At 38.5% G+C, this 17,460-nt stretch overlaps 1 protein-coding gene across 4 annotated transcripts in view; it reads right to left on the bottom strand.

The window, feature by feature from the left end:
* mipol1 (mirror-image polydactyly 1) overlaps positions 1–17,460 on the bottom strand; it is a 322,904-nt gene continuing 305,444 nt past the window's right edge. For all 4 annotated transcript variants that reach the window (XM_048538585.2, XM_059649194.1, XM_048538584.2 and 1 more), the window contains one exon: positions 1–161. In XM_048538585.2, coding sequence (XP_048394542.2) covers positions 95–161 — 67 coding nt within the window. In that variant the 3' untranslated portion in view covers positions 1–94. The remainder of the gene's footprint in view (positions 162–17,460) is intronic.

Here is a 17,460-nt window from a genome sequence, read left to right as displayed (position 1 = left end):
TTGTTTGCTCAAACCAGGCTTTTTTATTTGTAGAAAGATGAATAGAATGGCCTGGTCACCAGATGTGACTACATCGTCAGACACTGCTACTCAATCAAGACACCGTCCTGATGTTCCCGGCTCCAACCTTTTTCCTCAGGACGTCTACCAGCCGTTCCAACCTGCAAAAAGAAAAGTAGACCTAGTATTAGGAATTCATAGTCTGAAAGAGGCAGTGTTTGCACTTTGGAAAGGCCTACATGGTGGTCATTAGAAAACAATGATGCACTGTGTAACACAGACAAAGCTACAAAGCTACAGGATACAGACTCATCACGAGATTTTATTTTCAAGATTTTTATCATTCTCTGAACAGGAGATGATCGAATAAGTTTCCATGTCTTTACAATACACATGATACATTTTCTGTAGCTTTCTTAAAAAAAATTGATTCAAGAAGCATCCAGTTAAAAATACCTCTCCTTAAAATTGTACACAGAAGAAAACTGTTAGTGAGTTGTGCAAAATTTTGGATTTAATAGTTCAGCTGCTGAATACTTTTTTTTGTTTACAATAAATTCAACTTATATTATAAAGCATTATAATCTTTTAGGCAACAGACACAACAAAACAAACTGATTTTATCGTACTCAAGAAGTTGAAATCTAGTTGTAATATCACTGGAAATCTAATTTCTAAATCAGATATTGGAAGATTTCTGATACAGAACATATATACAGCTAAATATTTTTGCTTACACTACACATGTGCCAGCACTTAATTCAAATGCCAAATTGTAGCAGAAATTGCACTGAAGGTTGCATGCCTAAAGCTATCACAGACTATGCTTTATAGCATTTTATAGACACACTCTGACCTATACGTTCATTTACAGTTTGCCTAAAATTCCTTAGATGGAAGTCTGTACGTTGCTCCACATTTATAATGATTTATAAGCAACACCTATGCATACACACTGTTGAAAAGCACCATCTCTAATATCAGTAACAACATCTTGTGGTTGAATACACAAGCCTGTCACAAAGCTGACTAATACAGGATTGGTGATGCAATATGACTTCTCCATGAATAGGAAAGGGTAATATTTAATGAGATATATAACATTCAAAAAATGAGTCACCTAATTTTCCAGAATTTACAAAACACAAAAATCGAAATGACTGCTTGAAAATGATTTGAGTATTAATTTATTTCAACTTTGGCCTGCAAACAAACTGAAATATGCTCTGCCCTTTCCCAAGTGGTCCAAAAATAAACAATTTCTCTAGATGTAGGTTTTGGGAAGACCAGCTGTAGCTTTAAAGTTCACATCAGTAATCATGAAAAGAGCTCTGTCCTCAGTGGAAAGTATGTCCCTTCCAGCAATTTATGATTCCCTTCAATGAAGCAGCTTCCTGCACCATTGTGCTAAATTCCCTATCCCTCATGGTTTTTCTTACTAGCTACAGCACATAAAGGGAACCTGGTTTCAGCCACATTTTTCTAACAATGGTGTTATAGAGTGTCAGATTCTCCTTTACCACATGATCTGTCATGGATTTCAAGGCTGAAGGGTCAGTCGCATTGACATGAAATTATTTCACATGCATTCGTATACTCATGCTGTACTGCTCAGTCTTACTGGCATGCCAGTAGTTAACAACAAGTGTTCATATCCTTCCCAAGGAATACATCAAGTTTTCTATTACTAGATAGAGTATAAAATTAATCTCAAATAACTAATTGGGTTACAAGTTAATTATATTAACTCCTATTTACTTAAAATATATCCAAAAGAAAACTAATGTGAAATAAGAAACCCTTGAAATAAATTGCTTACATTTCTTTTTCAGTATTTTTATCTTAAAGGTACAAAAATCTTACTTGTAAGAGTCATAGCAACCATGTATATTCCTGTTCTTAAAGCTATGATTTTAGCATTAAATAACTTTTGTTTTTTTGTGTCTACTTTGACATCACAATTCTAACATCAATGCTTTCCAGCGTTACAATGAGTTTTTGCTTAAGGTAAATGGCTTACTATTCCATGCCATTATATAGTCTCCACATAAGCCTGCTTCCATCTTTCCTTACCTAAATCTAGTTTTTATCATCTATTCCTTTCTTCCTCAAATGTTTGTCAAGCTTCCTCCTGAAAACAACTACATTTACTTCAGCCACACCTGTGGTAATGAGTTCAAAATGCTTGGGGAAAAAAAAGACTTCATTTGATCTCCACTATTGGATTGTTGGTGACTACCTTATTGATGACCTCGAAGCATGTTCTTCCCCATGACAGGAACTAGTCTCTTTGTATTCGCTCTATCAAATCTTTCATCATTTAAACATCTCTACCAGTCACTCCTTAACCCTTTTTTTGAGAAAAGAGACTTAGCCTGCCAGCCTGTTCATTCAGACTTAGCATCATTTATTTAAATCTTCTCTGCATGTTCTTCATCTGTATCCTTCCATAATATGGTGACCAGAACTACATGCTGTAAATGTGGCCTAAGATTCAATACAGATTTAGCGTAGCTTTAATTTTTAAATAAAAACAAATTGCCTTCCTAACCTGTAGTCCAACTTGTAGGGATGATCTAATTGTACTCTGAGCTCCTTTGCTCTTTTCATCCATCTAGACTTGCACTTTCCAAGTAATGTTACCTCCTTGTTCTTCCTTTCAAAATGTACTACCTCAGATTTAGCCGCATGGAACTTCATTTGTCAATTATTGGCACATCTGAAGTGCTTCCTTATTTTATATTTTGTTGCTGTCCTCAACGCATATTCTCAAACCCACCCCCTAATTTAGTGTCATCACTAAAATGTAATTAGGAAAATGTAATTTTGATTCCAAACTTCAAATCATTAATGTAAATTGTGACCAGCAGTGGCCCAGCACCATCTTGCGAAAACACCATTTCCCATCTTTTGCCATTCTGAATAGCTATCCTTTAGCTTCCACTTTCTGCCCTTTATCTTGAAGCCAGCTAATCGCATCTTCCACTTGCCCCGATTCTATTGCCTGACCTCAACTGATATGTCTATTAAGTGCTACCAATTAAAGGCCTTCTGAAAATCGAAGTCACCACTGTCTACTCTCTCTGTCATCTCCTCAAAAAACACAAAAAAGTTGGCCTAATCTGATTGTCCCTTTTGAAACACATGCTGGTATTCGTTATTTTATTCCTTGGTCTTGGGTGTTCTTCTAATCGTTTCTTTCGTAAGAAAACTCAATCATTTTTCTGACCACTGTCTTTTTATCTGATTTGATGCACTTGTGAAGTTTAAAAGATTGTTGTCTTTTATGAGACATTAAACTGCTGTCACAGCTGCTAGTTCAATTATGTGTTAAAGATAGCATAAGACTTATTCACAGAAGCAGAAGGCTGTCCCCATATGCTTAACAGCATTCCATTTTCATTAGCTTGAAAATTAATGGGAATAAGTTCTGATTTGCAAACTGTAGATATTTTAAATCAACCTATTCAGACATGTTCTTACACAGTCTGGAGCAGGTGGGCCCTCAACCCAGGCTTTCTGTCTCAGAGGAAGCAACACTACCTATGCACCACAAGTAGCCCCAAAAAGATGATATTATTGATTCCTGGAGCAGGTGGGGCAAGAACCCAGGTTTGTTGGTCCAAAGATAGAGACATTATCACTGCACCATAAGAACCTGCAAACAGAATTACTATTTTAATGCAATAAAAATCTGATTAATAGCTTATTCCATTCATTGCTACTTGTGGAATTATACTGCACTCAAGTTGGCTGCCATATTTACACATATAATGACAATGAAACATCTTCAAAAAGTAATTCATATGAATTGTTTTACTGTGTTAGTTGGAAATATTTCTACAGATGGAGGTTATTTTATAAAACTAAGTCTCTTACACTAAGAATTCAATTGTTTCAAACAATGCATAAAATTGGGACAGACATCAGAATTTCAGAAATCATCTTATATTAATCCTCATATTTCCTAATTTAGTGGTTTGCAGTTTAACTATTGTACTGATATGACCAGCCTTTTTACAGTGATTGACTGGCTTTCCCAGTGCTTCAGAAGACTAGCATCTGAAGGAGGGATGGCCAACTAGAGGGGAAGCATGATGCATTTACAATAATGCTCATAGATCAGAATGCTCTCATCACTATGACAACTGACATTTGAACGTACTCTTAAAGAAAAACCTCCAGGATTGACCACCACAGTACATGCCAAACACTGGAGCTGAAAATCAGATTTAACTGCTTTGCCAGCCTGTGCCAGAGTTATCTCTCTCACTACAAGTCAAGTGCACCAATCTGGCTGACACTTGGATGGAGAATTCATCAATGTCAAAATAGATGCACACAATATGACACTGAAGGCCAGACTTTCATCTGAAGTTCTGCTACCTTGTCAATTAATTTTCTTACCCATTATTTGGATCTTGCAGAGTTACGCTGCATTGACATTCTAAGTGCTAAATGCCGAGTTTTCTCAAAAATTTGGCTAAATGTCAATTTTAGGGAGTTTCAGGGAAGGTTTTTCTCCATGAGCTCTATCAGGTTTTCTCATGCAATTTTACAGTGCTCACTTTATTAATAATGCAGTATCATTGCACAGCATCATTTCTATGTTATTTTACATTCAACTACATTGGAAATGTCCAGCATTGCTTGGGCTTTGTGTCACTAGCACCACATTTAAAGCCTGGATATGCACCAATTCAAACACTACAAAGTCAGTGCCCTTCACAATTCCACAGGAGATATCTGGCAGAGGGAAACTGGCATTATAGTTCATGTGCAGAGACCTGGAAGTCTTGATGGATGACGCAGAGGAGAGAAGAGACATCTCTTTCCTCAAGATTGCCAGTAGAAACCACTGCAACAAGCCTCTGCCAGCCTGGTGTGAAGGTGCCACCTGGACCATGTTGCTTTGATGGTGGGAAAAATGCCAGCGGTGCAAAACGAAGATTGATACCCTTGGGGTACATTAACTGTCAAGATATTCTTTCTGCTACCTGACAACTCACTCTGACTTTGTTACTGTATCTACCTTCCACCAAGGTGGATGGCCTCCTACTCTCACTATTCCATGCAGCAACTCACTCAAAGTCTCTCCCCTTCATCAAACTACTAACCTTTTCTGCTCTTTGCATTTTCTATTTACTCACTTGGGACACCTCACCACATTTACCCTACCTGCTCTAACACTGCCAGCTCTTCCAGCTGCTTTTGCACCACTCATTCCTTGCCCTTTTTTCATTCCAGTAGAGAATGGCTCACAGTCGGGGCAGAGAGAGCCAAGGCAGGTCTTGGGCGGCTAATAATGCTCAGTTCACACACTACAAGCAGAAAATGATTGCATTGGTGGAAGGAGAAAAAAACGCTCATGTGGTGTTGATACTGATACATCCATATCTCAGCAGCCAAGAATGATTCACTGTGCTCTCCGTCAACACTGTAAATGTATTTTTAACATGTTCTTAACGTAGAAGTAGAAGTTTCTACTTCTATAGTGCAACTCATTTCCTCCTTTCTTCCGCGGGAACAAGTGGCTCCCAGACAATCTCTTCCCTGAAGAGACCAGCTGCACCTTTCATCCTCCACCTCTGAGAGTGAAGGCTCAGATCCCTCAGAGGGTGTTCTGGCTTTCTCCATGAACTAAGCTATAACAGCTCTATGTGTTAGAGTTGGGAGCACACGCTGATGAGCCCATCACTAGCAAATCTCCTCAGCTAGATGCAGAAGGAATGCACTCAGAAAACTACTGGAGACCAGGCACCTGCTTAGCCCCAGGCAGAAGAGGGCCCTTAGGCGACTGTTGTGTTGAGAGCTAGATCCGGCAGTACCTCATGACTGCTGGAAATGCACACAGATGTGCACTCTATCACTATGTCAATTGATGATCAGCACCAATGGCAAACAGACAGAGGGACGAGGGATCTGACCTTAATCCAAATGTCCTTTCATTACAAAGAGTTTGAGTGGAGGCACACAGCATACAGGACTGCATACAGAATCACTCCTCTAATCCCGGTCTCCTCTTAGGATACCCAAAAGTGCCTGGCTACACTACTTCCACTCTGCCTACAACTCTTAACAATGTGCAATTTTAACTTGAGGATGATAAACCTATATTAGGACAGAACAGGCACAGAATTCTGGACTGTGTAGTCACAAACGCCTCTGGGGTCAAGTGCTCAGACTTGAAGGCCAGAAAACTCTCTCCGTCGAAATGCAGGCACTAAGTTTAGTGTGTACTGAAAGGAAAAAGAAAACCATATCAAGGCCTGCAGATGGCTTGGCTGACACCACAATATAAACAGAATTTCAAATTGGTAAATATGTTTTCACTGTGCAACATCACCTGTCTGATTGACTTTTATAGCCTCAGCTACAAACATGAAGCTAGGGAGGCTACCCTACCTTAGTATAAAATGATGCCAGGACTCTATCATGGTTTTTGTTGGTGGTAGGTGTGTGTGTGTTACTGTTTCTCTAATATTCATTATAGCGTAACATCTTGTCGTGTTTAAATATGCAAGCATCAGATGTTGCAAAGCCTTCCAAAAGTTTTTAAGGCTTGCTTTTTATGCTGTGCAAAAAGAAGTTAAAAAAAATTAACCAATAACGCTACATTTGCATTTGGGAATAAGCAGAGACTTCTTGTCTTTCCAGCATTAACATATTTAGTCAATGAATAATATTTTCATGCAACTCAGTCCCAGCAGAAGTAGGCATCAAGTAAGTCCTTTCTGTATTGTTGTGCTTGACACTTCTGCACTCCATCATGGTGAAGGTGATGTTCTTCCTGATCAACATTTGCATCCTCTTCCCTGGAAGAATGTTTCACTTTCATTGTTCTCATTATGTATCACATTGCTTCCTTTACTTGCTCCAGTTATCCAGAGCACTGCATGCAAGAATTATGCGGTGCACTTTGCTGAAAACTGCAAGGAATCCTCAGAGCTGCAAAGGCATGTGAACCTCATCTTGAGCAGGAGTTGTTTAGCCTCAGTCAGGGGTTTGCTTCACAGCGTCAATAGCCATATGTGGAGAGGATTGCCCTTGTCTTCCGCCAGCCATCCTTGCAAGGCATACAGTTCTTGAAATAAAACAAGAACCTGAAAGTTATCGAGGCATAATCATTATGGACCCTTCAAGGATACCTGGCGCTGATTTCAAAGATGTGTTCGTAATGATCACAGGTGAGTTGGACATTGAGCTAACTGAACCTTTTCACGTTAATGAAGATAGTTGAATTATGATGTGGCATGCTCAATGCAGTATGCACAGTCTGTAGTGCTCTGCGTCTGGAATGCTCAGGAGATGATGTGGATGTGTGACTGTGTCCTGGAACATCATTTGGTAGGGGCACTGTACTTCCTTCATCTGGAAGTCATTCTAGTGAAGACAAAAGACTGTCAGCCACCTGCACTGACTCGGCTTCCTGAGGCAACATACTGTTGCAAACATTGCAATTATTGGGAACTGACTGCAGGTTCTGGGCTTCGAGATGCTTGCATGTGTTCTTATCAATTTATGTGTCCTTTCTATAGATACAGAGGTGATACCAGTTGCTGAACTTGGATCCATTGGTGACGGTTCCAGTGAGCTTATGTGGAGAATATCAGGAATAAAACAGGTCGTCAGCAATGTGATCAGTCAACAGTTTGCAGCTCATGGAAGTGACAAGTTTACGAAGTTCTCCATACGTTGGAATAAGGAGGCCAACAAGGTATTGCTACATGGGCCTTTAACATAGTAGACTATATTTGGATGCAATGCTGCATAAGCCTTGTCGAAAAGATGCAGTAAGAGATTGTAAGTAGTCAGAACAATTCTTTTCTCGCCACCTTTTTCTCCCCTCTACTGACCACATAATTACAGAATAGCAGCATTGCATATAAGATTATGTTTTGAGATACTTAAAGTTCAATGTGTAAGGAACCAGATCTGGGCCATTGTGCAACTCTGAGATCTTGGAATGGGTTTGTGAATTGTGGACCAACTTTATGGTGATTCGTAATTACATCTGCTTCACAGAGATGAGTAGGATTAATTTGCAGCGATCAATGGCATGGTCAAGATTGCTTGTGCTTAGAATCTATCATCAAAATAGTTGGTCACTGACCGAGGTACACATGCAGAACTCTGCAAATAAAGATGCCTTTAACGTGAACCATACTAATGTCTCGTTAAGGGCCTCAAATTTGTCACAAGTAGAGTCGCTACCCTAGAAGAAAAGAAGTTAATCTGCCTATTCTCAGTGTGCTGGAAGCCACTTTATATTTTCATTGTCTATTTATAACTTGAACGTAGATGGAATGCATTTCTGATAATGAGATACAGCCTTACACGCTAGGGGGCTGTCTGCAAACTTTTGAGTTTCTTTCTGTCTTGCTCCCTGTGAACCCCAACAGTTTTGAGCTCCACATGTTTCCATCCAATCCTCTTATTTAACCCTTCATCTTCCACCTTACCCCAAGCCCCAGGTATACAGCTTAATTATGTAAAACTTCATCATATACTGCAATTGAAGCCAGGTCACTGCCGATGTCACTCCCTTCCTCCTTTGCTCTCTTGTCTCCCACCTTTACATGTAGTGTTACCCCCTTTCACAGTTATTGCTCCTCTGCAACCCACATGCTGCATTCAAATCCACACTTAATTATCCCAACTTCCATATCCCATCAGCAGCACCCAATTAACACCCCCCCCACCCCCTGCATACCTTCAGTGCATAGATCCTTAAGACAGTCTATGGCCCAATCCCTGATGCTCTTATTGACGATCTCAGCTGCTCGTTTTTGCAGTTCTAAAACTGATTTAAAGCTGATCTCTGGACTGATTTGACTGGTTAGACTCAACTTGCAACACTGAGAGCAGCTCACACATTAGACTAAATGAGGCTGATCCTTTGACTTTGTCACCCTGACTGACTGTGTCCAAGCTCCTGGGCTGAGATTTAACTGACTGTCCTAGTCCCCCTGACTGATCTTCCATTGACTAGGTTAAGGACTACTACCCTTATTGTTTGAGCTATGGTCATCAGGTTGAAGCACATTCAGTGTGTTTGCTGTGTTAGCTGTTGGCAGATGCTGGAAATCTGAAAAAAAAACAGAAATTGTTGGAGAAATTCATAATGTCTGGCAGCATCTGTGGAGAGAAAGCAGAGTTTTAAGTCCAGTGATCCATATTCAAAACTGACAGCTGCTAGGAAAAGGTAGTATATGCTGAAGACAGGAGTGTGTGTCTATGTGGTCTGTGTTTGTGTGTTATATGTGGTATGTACAGTGTGTGGTGTGTGTGCGTGCGCGTGAACAAGTGGATAGGTGGAGATGGAGCCTAGAGAGAAAGAAAGACAGTCAGGCAGGCAAAGGGATAGATAATGGTAAGCCAGGGAGAAAGACCATATGGGGACCATAAGTAGGTGAAAATCAGTTGGCTGTGCTGAAAACAATCTGTATCAATGACTGTTTTGAAGTGTGGGGGTAGGTAAATGATGTACAGGAAGGTGTTCAGGTTTTTATGATTAGTCAACTTGACATTAAGTCCTGAAAGTTGCAGGGTCCCTATGCAGAAAATGAGATGCGTTGAACGTCACTGGAATACCAGACCAAGCCTGAGATTAAAATGTGGTGGTGTGTTGAAGTGGCAGGCAATTTATAACTCGGGATTAATTTTGTGGACAGATGATGGTGCTCCACAAAGCAGTCGCCCAGTCTGCATTTCAACTCCTCTATATATAGAGGCCAGGTTGTGTCTGCATTAAAAGCAAAAGCTGTGAGCATCCAGGAAAGTGCAAAGTGAGCGAGCACTGAGATCCCAAGATACAACTTGTTCTGATATATAAAATGGATGTGTGTCAGTGTGCACAAATTGGTTTGGCAGCTGCATTGGAATGTAAGGTGTCAATGAACTCCAAAGTGCCATACTGAAATGGTGAACTGTATTATAAAGTGAGTCTAAGATGTTCTATGATGTGTTGAGTGTGGTGATTTGTCGATGCCAACCTCCATAGAATGTGTTTTCAGGTATTGGAGAATGCTTGCCAGACAACTGCCTGGAGAAGATAACAGTGAGCTGAAGTCACCAGGTAGGCATTCTGACTTTTGAGTCATGAATTAGAGCCATCCAGTTTATCACCACTGTCTGGGGAAATAGTAAATTGCAAAAATGAGGAGATTAGCCATCAATGAGACAGTAATTCATGCAAATAGCTGTCTTGGTGTTAACTAGTGAAATTTGCATCTAACTGTTGAAAGCTAATGTGGGAAATCACAAAATTCTGCCCTACTTTACTTTATGACCTGTTTGATGTTATGCTACTTGTCATTGTGTGCAGAGTTCTCACCCTTCAGTAAAATTTAGGTTTTATGTTGGCATAACATTGTGTCAAAATGGGCAATTTACTATGGACTTAATGTAATGGAGTAATACTATACCAGTCATTATTTGAACATCAAGACTTGGAAAAATAACTCCACCATCCACTAACTCAAAGATACAACCATCCATTTTAAACGAGGACACTTTCACTTGTGGTGGCTTAGCCCCAGGAGAACAGCAAATGTGATCATCGCGTTTCAGTCTCCTACTTCTCATGTTCACAACTGGATGACAAGTATAAAGAGGTTCATTTTCCATATCTCATACCTTTGCTTTCTGGGCTTATGAAAAGATGAGCCTTGGGTATCATTAGCTGTGTGGATTTAATATTTTTGTTAGTGTGCACATTGCAGCTGGAATATCAGTCAGTTACTGAGGCCACTCTAACGTGATACAAGTATTTTTAGTGATGCCAGTGGATTACAAGTATTTGCTATTAATTTTTGATTAGATTTTAATATATTTTAAAATTACAAATATGTTAAGACTGCTAGACTTCACAAGACGGTTATGTTTTATTCTTTTAAAATCCAAGGTTAAACAGAATGTCCTGACATTGAGGTTGGAGTGAACTTGTAAATTAACTTGTCCCAGTGATAGGCCCATGTGACCTAGTTGCCCTGGGGATAGGGGTTTAGGTCAAGCCCCATTGATAGTCAGGTGCAAGCTTTAATATGTGAACACAAAAGAGAAGGGAGCTTTTCTTGCTGTTTTCAAGCCTACAGACTCTCAGGGATAGTCAGACCAAAAGCAGGTATTGCTGTGTCAGGCAAATGAAAAGGTTTACTTTTAGGTTAATCATCAAACAGTGCTGCTAAAATGGAATTCCTGTTGAAAGGCACAGAGCTTGTTATGGATAGTCAAAGACTAAGAATCACCAAATGGTATATTGCCGCTGGGAGTTCATCAAGTGAGGAGAAAGTTGATTAAAAGGACACTGGAAGATTCATGATGCAAGGGCAGGAACAGGGTGTTGAAATGCTGAGAGGCATGTAAAATTGAAGACAGCATTTCTGGTGAGAATATGCTGTGAATATAAACTCAGACTGTGATTTTGGTTCAGGAGTGGGGAATAGATTTGAAATTAGTACACCAAATTCTGTTAACATCATCAGCTACATAAAATGACTGGTTGTAAAGTACTTGGGTATTGCTGAAGTAAAAATGCACTCCATCAAAGCTTTTCATCCTGCACTATTCAGGATAATTCCCAAGAATATCAATTCAAGGGGCAAAAAAACTGAAACTGGTACTGCACAAGAGGAGAGAGTGTTAATTGGTTGATAAGTGAACTCTAATGGGGGAATCACCATTGAGAATGCACCAATTACTGATGATTGACTATTAACTCCTAGGCTTGTTAAATTTTAAACAAAACATGTTCTATAATTGGGCCACATTTGCTGGATAATTGAGTTAATGAAGAATTATACTGGTAACCCAATTTAGGATTTTCACTTGGGCTTGTATTGTGGCATATCCTGGAAGCTAGTTATTGATGCACAGGATGTTGTTCTCATTAGACAGAAAGAAAATGTATATGCACAGCACCAGTTTCAACTCAACAAAATAAGTGGCAGCCATTTGTTGATAACAAAGTGTGAAGCTGGATGAACACAGCAGGCCAAGCAGCATCTCAGGAGCCAATTTACTGTTTCATTTCTCAGGGCAATTCCCTGATCAGAGTCAATCTGTCTGGTCTAAAATTTAAACAGAGCTCGGTGGCAGTTAACTGTCAGTTATCTTTAATTGGTGCATTCTCCATGGCAATGTGTCTACCAATCCACAGTCTGCTTGCCAACCATTAGTACAGTATAAATGTTGGTCTTCCCTTTAAATTGGTATTACTGAGTATTATCCTGATGAACGCAAGATGAAGAAAATTGCCAAAAATCTCTTTTCCAGCAATATTTGATAAGAGAAAGAGAATTCACATAGTACTTTTCATGGAACCGGCAGAACTCTCTAATTTTAATGAAAAGGACCTCAGAATCTTTTGTGGCCACCAGAATAGATGTCTCAGATTAGTGTTTGAGCTGAAAGATGGCACTTTTTGACAACAGAGAACATCTTCTAATGAAGTGGCTAGATGTAATTAGATTGGAGTGATGCTTGAACCTATGATCCACTGACTCAGAGGCAATGGTCCAGATGAGAAGCAAATATTGGGTGAGACAATAGAGGCAGTGTTATGGGCCAGACGAAACCCTCTCAAAATATATCAAGGAGATAGCCTAGACCTTTATATTCTATTTTATTTAAAGGCAAGTGTAAGCGCTGTGTTCCAGATGTAATTTGATTGTTCCACTATTGGGCCTCAAGTAAAACAAACTTGTTTCTTACAACAGATGAAACACGACCAAAACTGGCATAACTTTAACTCTATTGAAATACTTGATAAAATCTTATTTAACTACTAATCATTGACTGTTTCAATATAGCAGTACCCCATAAACAAATGCTGGGCAAAGGCAAATTCAGCAAAACAGCATTTCCTCGCATGCGATTTCTTTACAGTACAGGAGAAAGACACACTGAAAGAAACAATCTTGCAGCAGAGAGAACTCAAACTTTTTGATGATCAGGGCACTGAGGCATCTGAAGTTGACAGGATTGGGGTTTTCTCCAGGGTCAGAGGGTGCACTTATTGGATTGGTAGTATGCAGGGAGAGGTGGTCAAAAGGAGATGAATAAATAATTAGAGGTGGCCTTGTTAGTAGTCAATGTGCAAAAACAGAACAAAATATATTTATTTTATATTAGCTGTTCTTAGCCTTAACAATGGCCTTGTATTCTAATGTTGGAAAAAAAGTAAATCAATCAATTTTCCTGAACTAAAATTTTGTCCTTCTGTCTGGCTGTGGCCATCTTATAATGATCCTGTTGCCAAGATACTTACCCCCATAATTGAAGTAAACTCTGAAGCAAAACTGAACTATTTTGTAAAATCTTTAAACAGAACACTATTACTTTTCTTAAAAAGCTGTCGAAACCTCTTTGTCTTCCCCATACCTATTCCCAACCACCTCTCCTACAAATTCAACCAGCAAAGAGATCAACCAACTAAGTTTGTCAGAAGTCTGTTTGCTCTGTACTAAGAACCTTTAGGTGGCCCTTTACAGAATCAAAAGCTGTGCTTGCAGAATTGCAGAGGGTAGCTTAATTAACAACACTAATGCTGAAAATAAGTTTACTTTCCTGCAATTTATTCTTTGATTGTTGATAGAATTTAAATGTATGCATACAGACATATATGCACACACACATGAGGATATAAAGAAATACATATGTACGGCATTGAAGCCAAGGGACACTATTGTTGCAAAACTCTCTAGATATCCTTGAAAGATTATACAACTAGTCTTCCTGGCTTTAAGCTGCAAACATGATTATGAATAGGAATTTTCAGGCTTCATGCCACTTATGCCGATAGCACTCGTGTATCGTCTAATAGACTGTGGATAATCAATACCAAGGACAGATACCAAGTCCTTGTATCAGTTTCCTCATTCATTTAAAATACTTGTTGCAGTGGAACATATTTGTAGAATTTATAAATGATTATTATTTTCTTGGTGAATAGACTAACTTTACAGAAATTGGTATTAAATCACACATTTGCAAAGCATCAAAATAATTTATGGTTGGACTATAAGATTTGTTTTGTACTGAAAATTATTCAAGAATTTTCTGTCAAAATGTTGACAAATAACCTTGTGTAGCTTTGTGTTACAACCTGGATCTGACATTATATTGATATTTAAGGCACCTGAGTTCTAAAAATCAGGAGAAGGCTGCTAACCTAGATGGTAATGATAACAACATAACAGTTATATTACTACTGTTGTCAAGCTAACAACTCCTAAATAGCAGTTTCTTTAGGAATATCATTGGCATGCTGACAATGAGCATAAGCAAACTATTTTGACCTTAACAGGAAGTTAGAATTATAACAAATTTTAAAAAGTAAGTGAAGTTAAATGAGATAAAGCACTTGAAAAATGAAGAGAATATTTCACACAACTTTTGCTAGAGGGGATAATACTAATTTGTTATTCAACTTTTATGGTATAAACAACATTCCACAGGATTCTGAACGCATGCTAGGGTACTTAGTAAATTAAGGGGACATGGAATTGACATATCGAATTGCCATGCAATATGGATCAGAAATTTCTTGAGTTCCACCTTCTTAAGCATTCATGATTATAACTGCTCCACATTTGTGTTTATGCACAAAAACAAAGTTCCTGGAAAAGCTTAGCAGGTCTGGCAGCATATTTTCCAGCAATTTTGTTTTTGTTCCTGATTTACAACATCTGCAGCTCTTTTGGTTTTTAATTTGTGTTTATGCAGTCGCCTCGGTGTGAAAACTTTGGAATTCCATCCCCAAACATCAAACTCTCTACCTTTCTTTCCTTAAGACAGCCTTTAAAACCTCTCTGTAACCAAATTTAGGTAAACTATTGACACTTTATAGGGCTTGAAGTCATATTTCACTTGAACATACTTTTGTGAATTCCCATGGGTTATTTTAAAGGCACTACATAAATATAGTTGTTTAATCATCAATTATTTTGAGGTGATAAAAAGAGTACAATTAATTAGAGATCATCATTCAAATTAATGTCTAAAAACTTGCATCAGAATGTGTCCAAAAACAAAATGCTGATGAGACAAAATTGAGCCAAAAATTAAAAGTTTGTAAGTCCAAGCCCTATTTTGTAATTTGAGAAGATAACTTCGGCCAGCGGTTTACTATAGTATTAAGGGAGTATTGCATTGTTAGATATACTACATTACAAAAGGGATATTAAATTAAGACATTGTCTGATCAGGTCAACTTAAACTTTTGTTTCTTACAAATTTCAGTAACTGTAAATATATTTGCTTTGAAATGTCACATCAACAAATATCTGCACTAAAGCTCAACATAAATGCAATCCTTGAAACATAGTCTGTCACTTGTTATCTGGCCAAATCCAAAATCTCTGAATAACTTCATACTCACAAATGCTTCAGAGTGAGGAAAGACAGCCTGATGTATCATTCAAAATCCTTTGAGAAAACACTTAAGATCACATCTGTAACTCCATTTCTCTCAACTATATTAAGTAGCTGATTAGACAGAATATTTGAACTGAATAGAATAACTTGATATATTCATTGATTGACAGGTGATAATATGAACACTCAAGAGTAGTTCCAATCCAAAGTCTTCCAAACTTTGTATAATGCTTGTCATCCAAAACTAGAAACTTAGCAAGAGTCAGGGATTTCATACAACTTGCCAAAATAGCTAGCACTGATCTAAATCTTGTATCTGCTGCGAACTGTTAGAAAAGAAACCCTAGAAAAATACACAGGCAAATATGAAATGATTCCTCTAACGTTTGAATGTTGCCTGGGCTTAAAACATTATTTCGATAGAACAGGTGTATGAATTTGTATGAAATTCCATGAATTTAGAAGATTGAGGTGTGATGAAACTGACATGTTGAAAAGTTAAAGGCATTGATCAAAAAATGGTTTCCTTTGGGGAATGCAGTACTATACGATACTAACATGAAATTGGGGTCAGACCATTGAGAAGTGAGATCAGGAAATTCTGTTATACAAACAGTGGTGATAAACTGGATTTCATCCACTAAAGAGCTGTGTTAATTGAAGTGCATGAGAGATTAGATTAGATTCCCTACAGTGTGGAAACAGGCCCTTTGGCCCAACAAGTCCACTCCGCCCCTTGGAGCATCCCACCCAGACCTATCCCCCTATAACCCATACACCCCTGAACACTATGGGCAATTTAGCATGGCTGATCCACCTAGCCTGCACATCTTTGGACTGTGGGAGGAAACCAGAGCACCCAGAGGAAACCCATGCAGACATGGGGAGAACATGCAAACTCCACACAGACAGTTACCCAAGGTTGGAATTGAACCTGGGTCCCTGGTGCTGTGAGGCTGCAGTGCTAGCCACTGAGCCACCATGCTGCCCCAAATGATTAATTGTAACTATCTAAGGTTACCAAACAATTTCCAAACTAAGCTGTATATTTGCATGACTGTAAAACAGCAATGAAAGGTATTGCAAACACCTTGTTCTGATACAAATAACATATTTATTTAGTTACATAAAAAGATCTAAAAAAAAGCATACCAAAAAGGTTGTGCAGAAAAGCTAAATTTTAAAAGGAAAACTAGTACCAAGGAACATGGATCAAAGGAGGATGAATGCAGTTTAGATTACTGACTAATTAAATGGCTGCAGTGGCTCAATATTTCTAGTGTTACAAAGCATTACAAAGTAATTCCAACACAGAATAGGCCACTCTGTGTAACAAGTCCAAGCTGTTGTTTTGCACCATTCAAGGCTCTTCTTGCTCCTCACTATTTAATCCTATCAACAAACCTGTCTGATCTGTTCTCTCTCTCTCAAATCTAGCTTTTGATTGAGTCCATCTGTATTATTTGCCTCAACTGCTCGCTGTACAGGAGTTCTTATCTCTACACTCATTTTGAGTAAAAAAGTTGCTCTTGAATTTCCTATTACATTTTTACTGACTACTTTATATTTACGACCTCTTGCTCTGATTCATCCACAAGTGGAAAAATATTCTCTATATCTAACGTGTTGAATCCTTTTATTATGAAAAAATTGCTGTCCCGGTCATCCACCATTTTTTAATTCGAGCATGAAAAGATTTGGGCTTTTCTATCTTTTTTAAAATCTGTCAGTTTTAGTATCATGCAACTATACCCTACAACTGTTATTAAATACTGATTCAGTCTTTTCTGGTGTACTGTTTACAATTCTGAGCACTGATTTAGTAGAATGTGGAGGGTGCACAAAAGGTTTATGTGCACTACACTGGAGTGACAGACATCAATTATATAAGTTGAAGAAGCTAGGATTGTTCTCATTCAAGAAGATTGAGAGGAAACTTGAAAGAGGCATTTTAAATCAAGAGAGGTCCAGGTAGAGAAGACAGGAAGAAACTGTTTGAGTAGTCATGGCAACATGAGTGGTAAGGCTCATCAACACAAGATGTCCATTCTTTCTTCTGTTGACCACCTGCCTTGTAGAGCT

This window comes from Stegostoma tigrinum, chromosome 10 (assembly GCF_030684315.1).
Source record: "Stegostoma tigrinum isolate sSteTig4 chromosome 10, sSteTig4.hap1, whole genome shotgun sequence".
NCBI lineage: Eukaryota > Metazoa > Chordata > Chondrichthyes > Orectolobiformes > Stegostomatidae > Stegostoma > Stegostoma tigrinum.
Note: the sequence above shows the minus strand (reverse complement) of the source record. Positions and strands in the feature narration are given on the sequence as shown.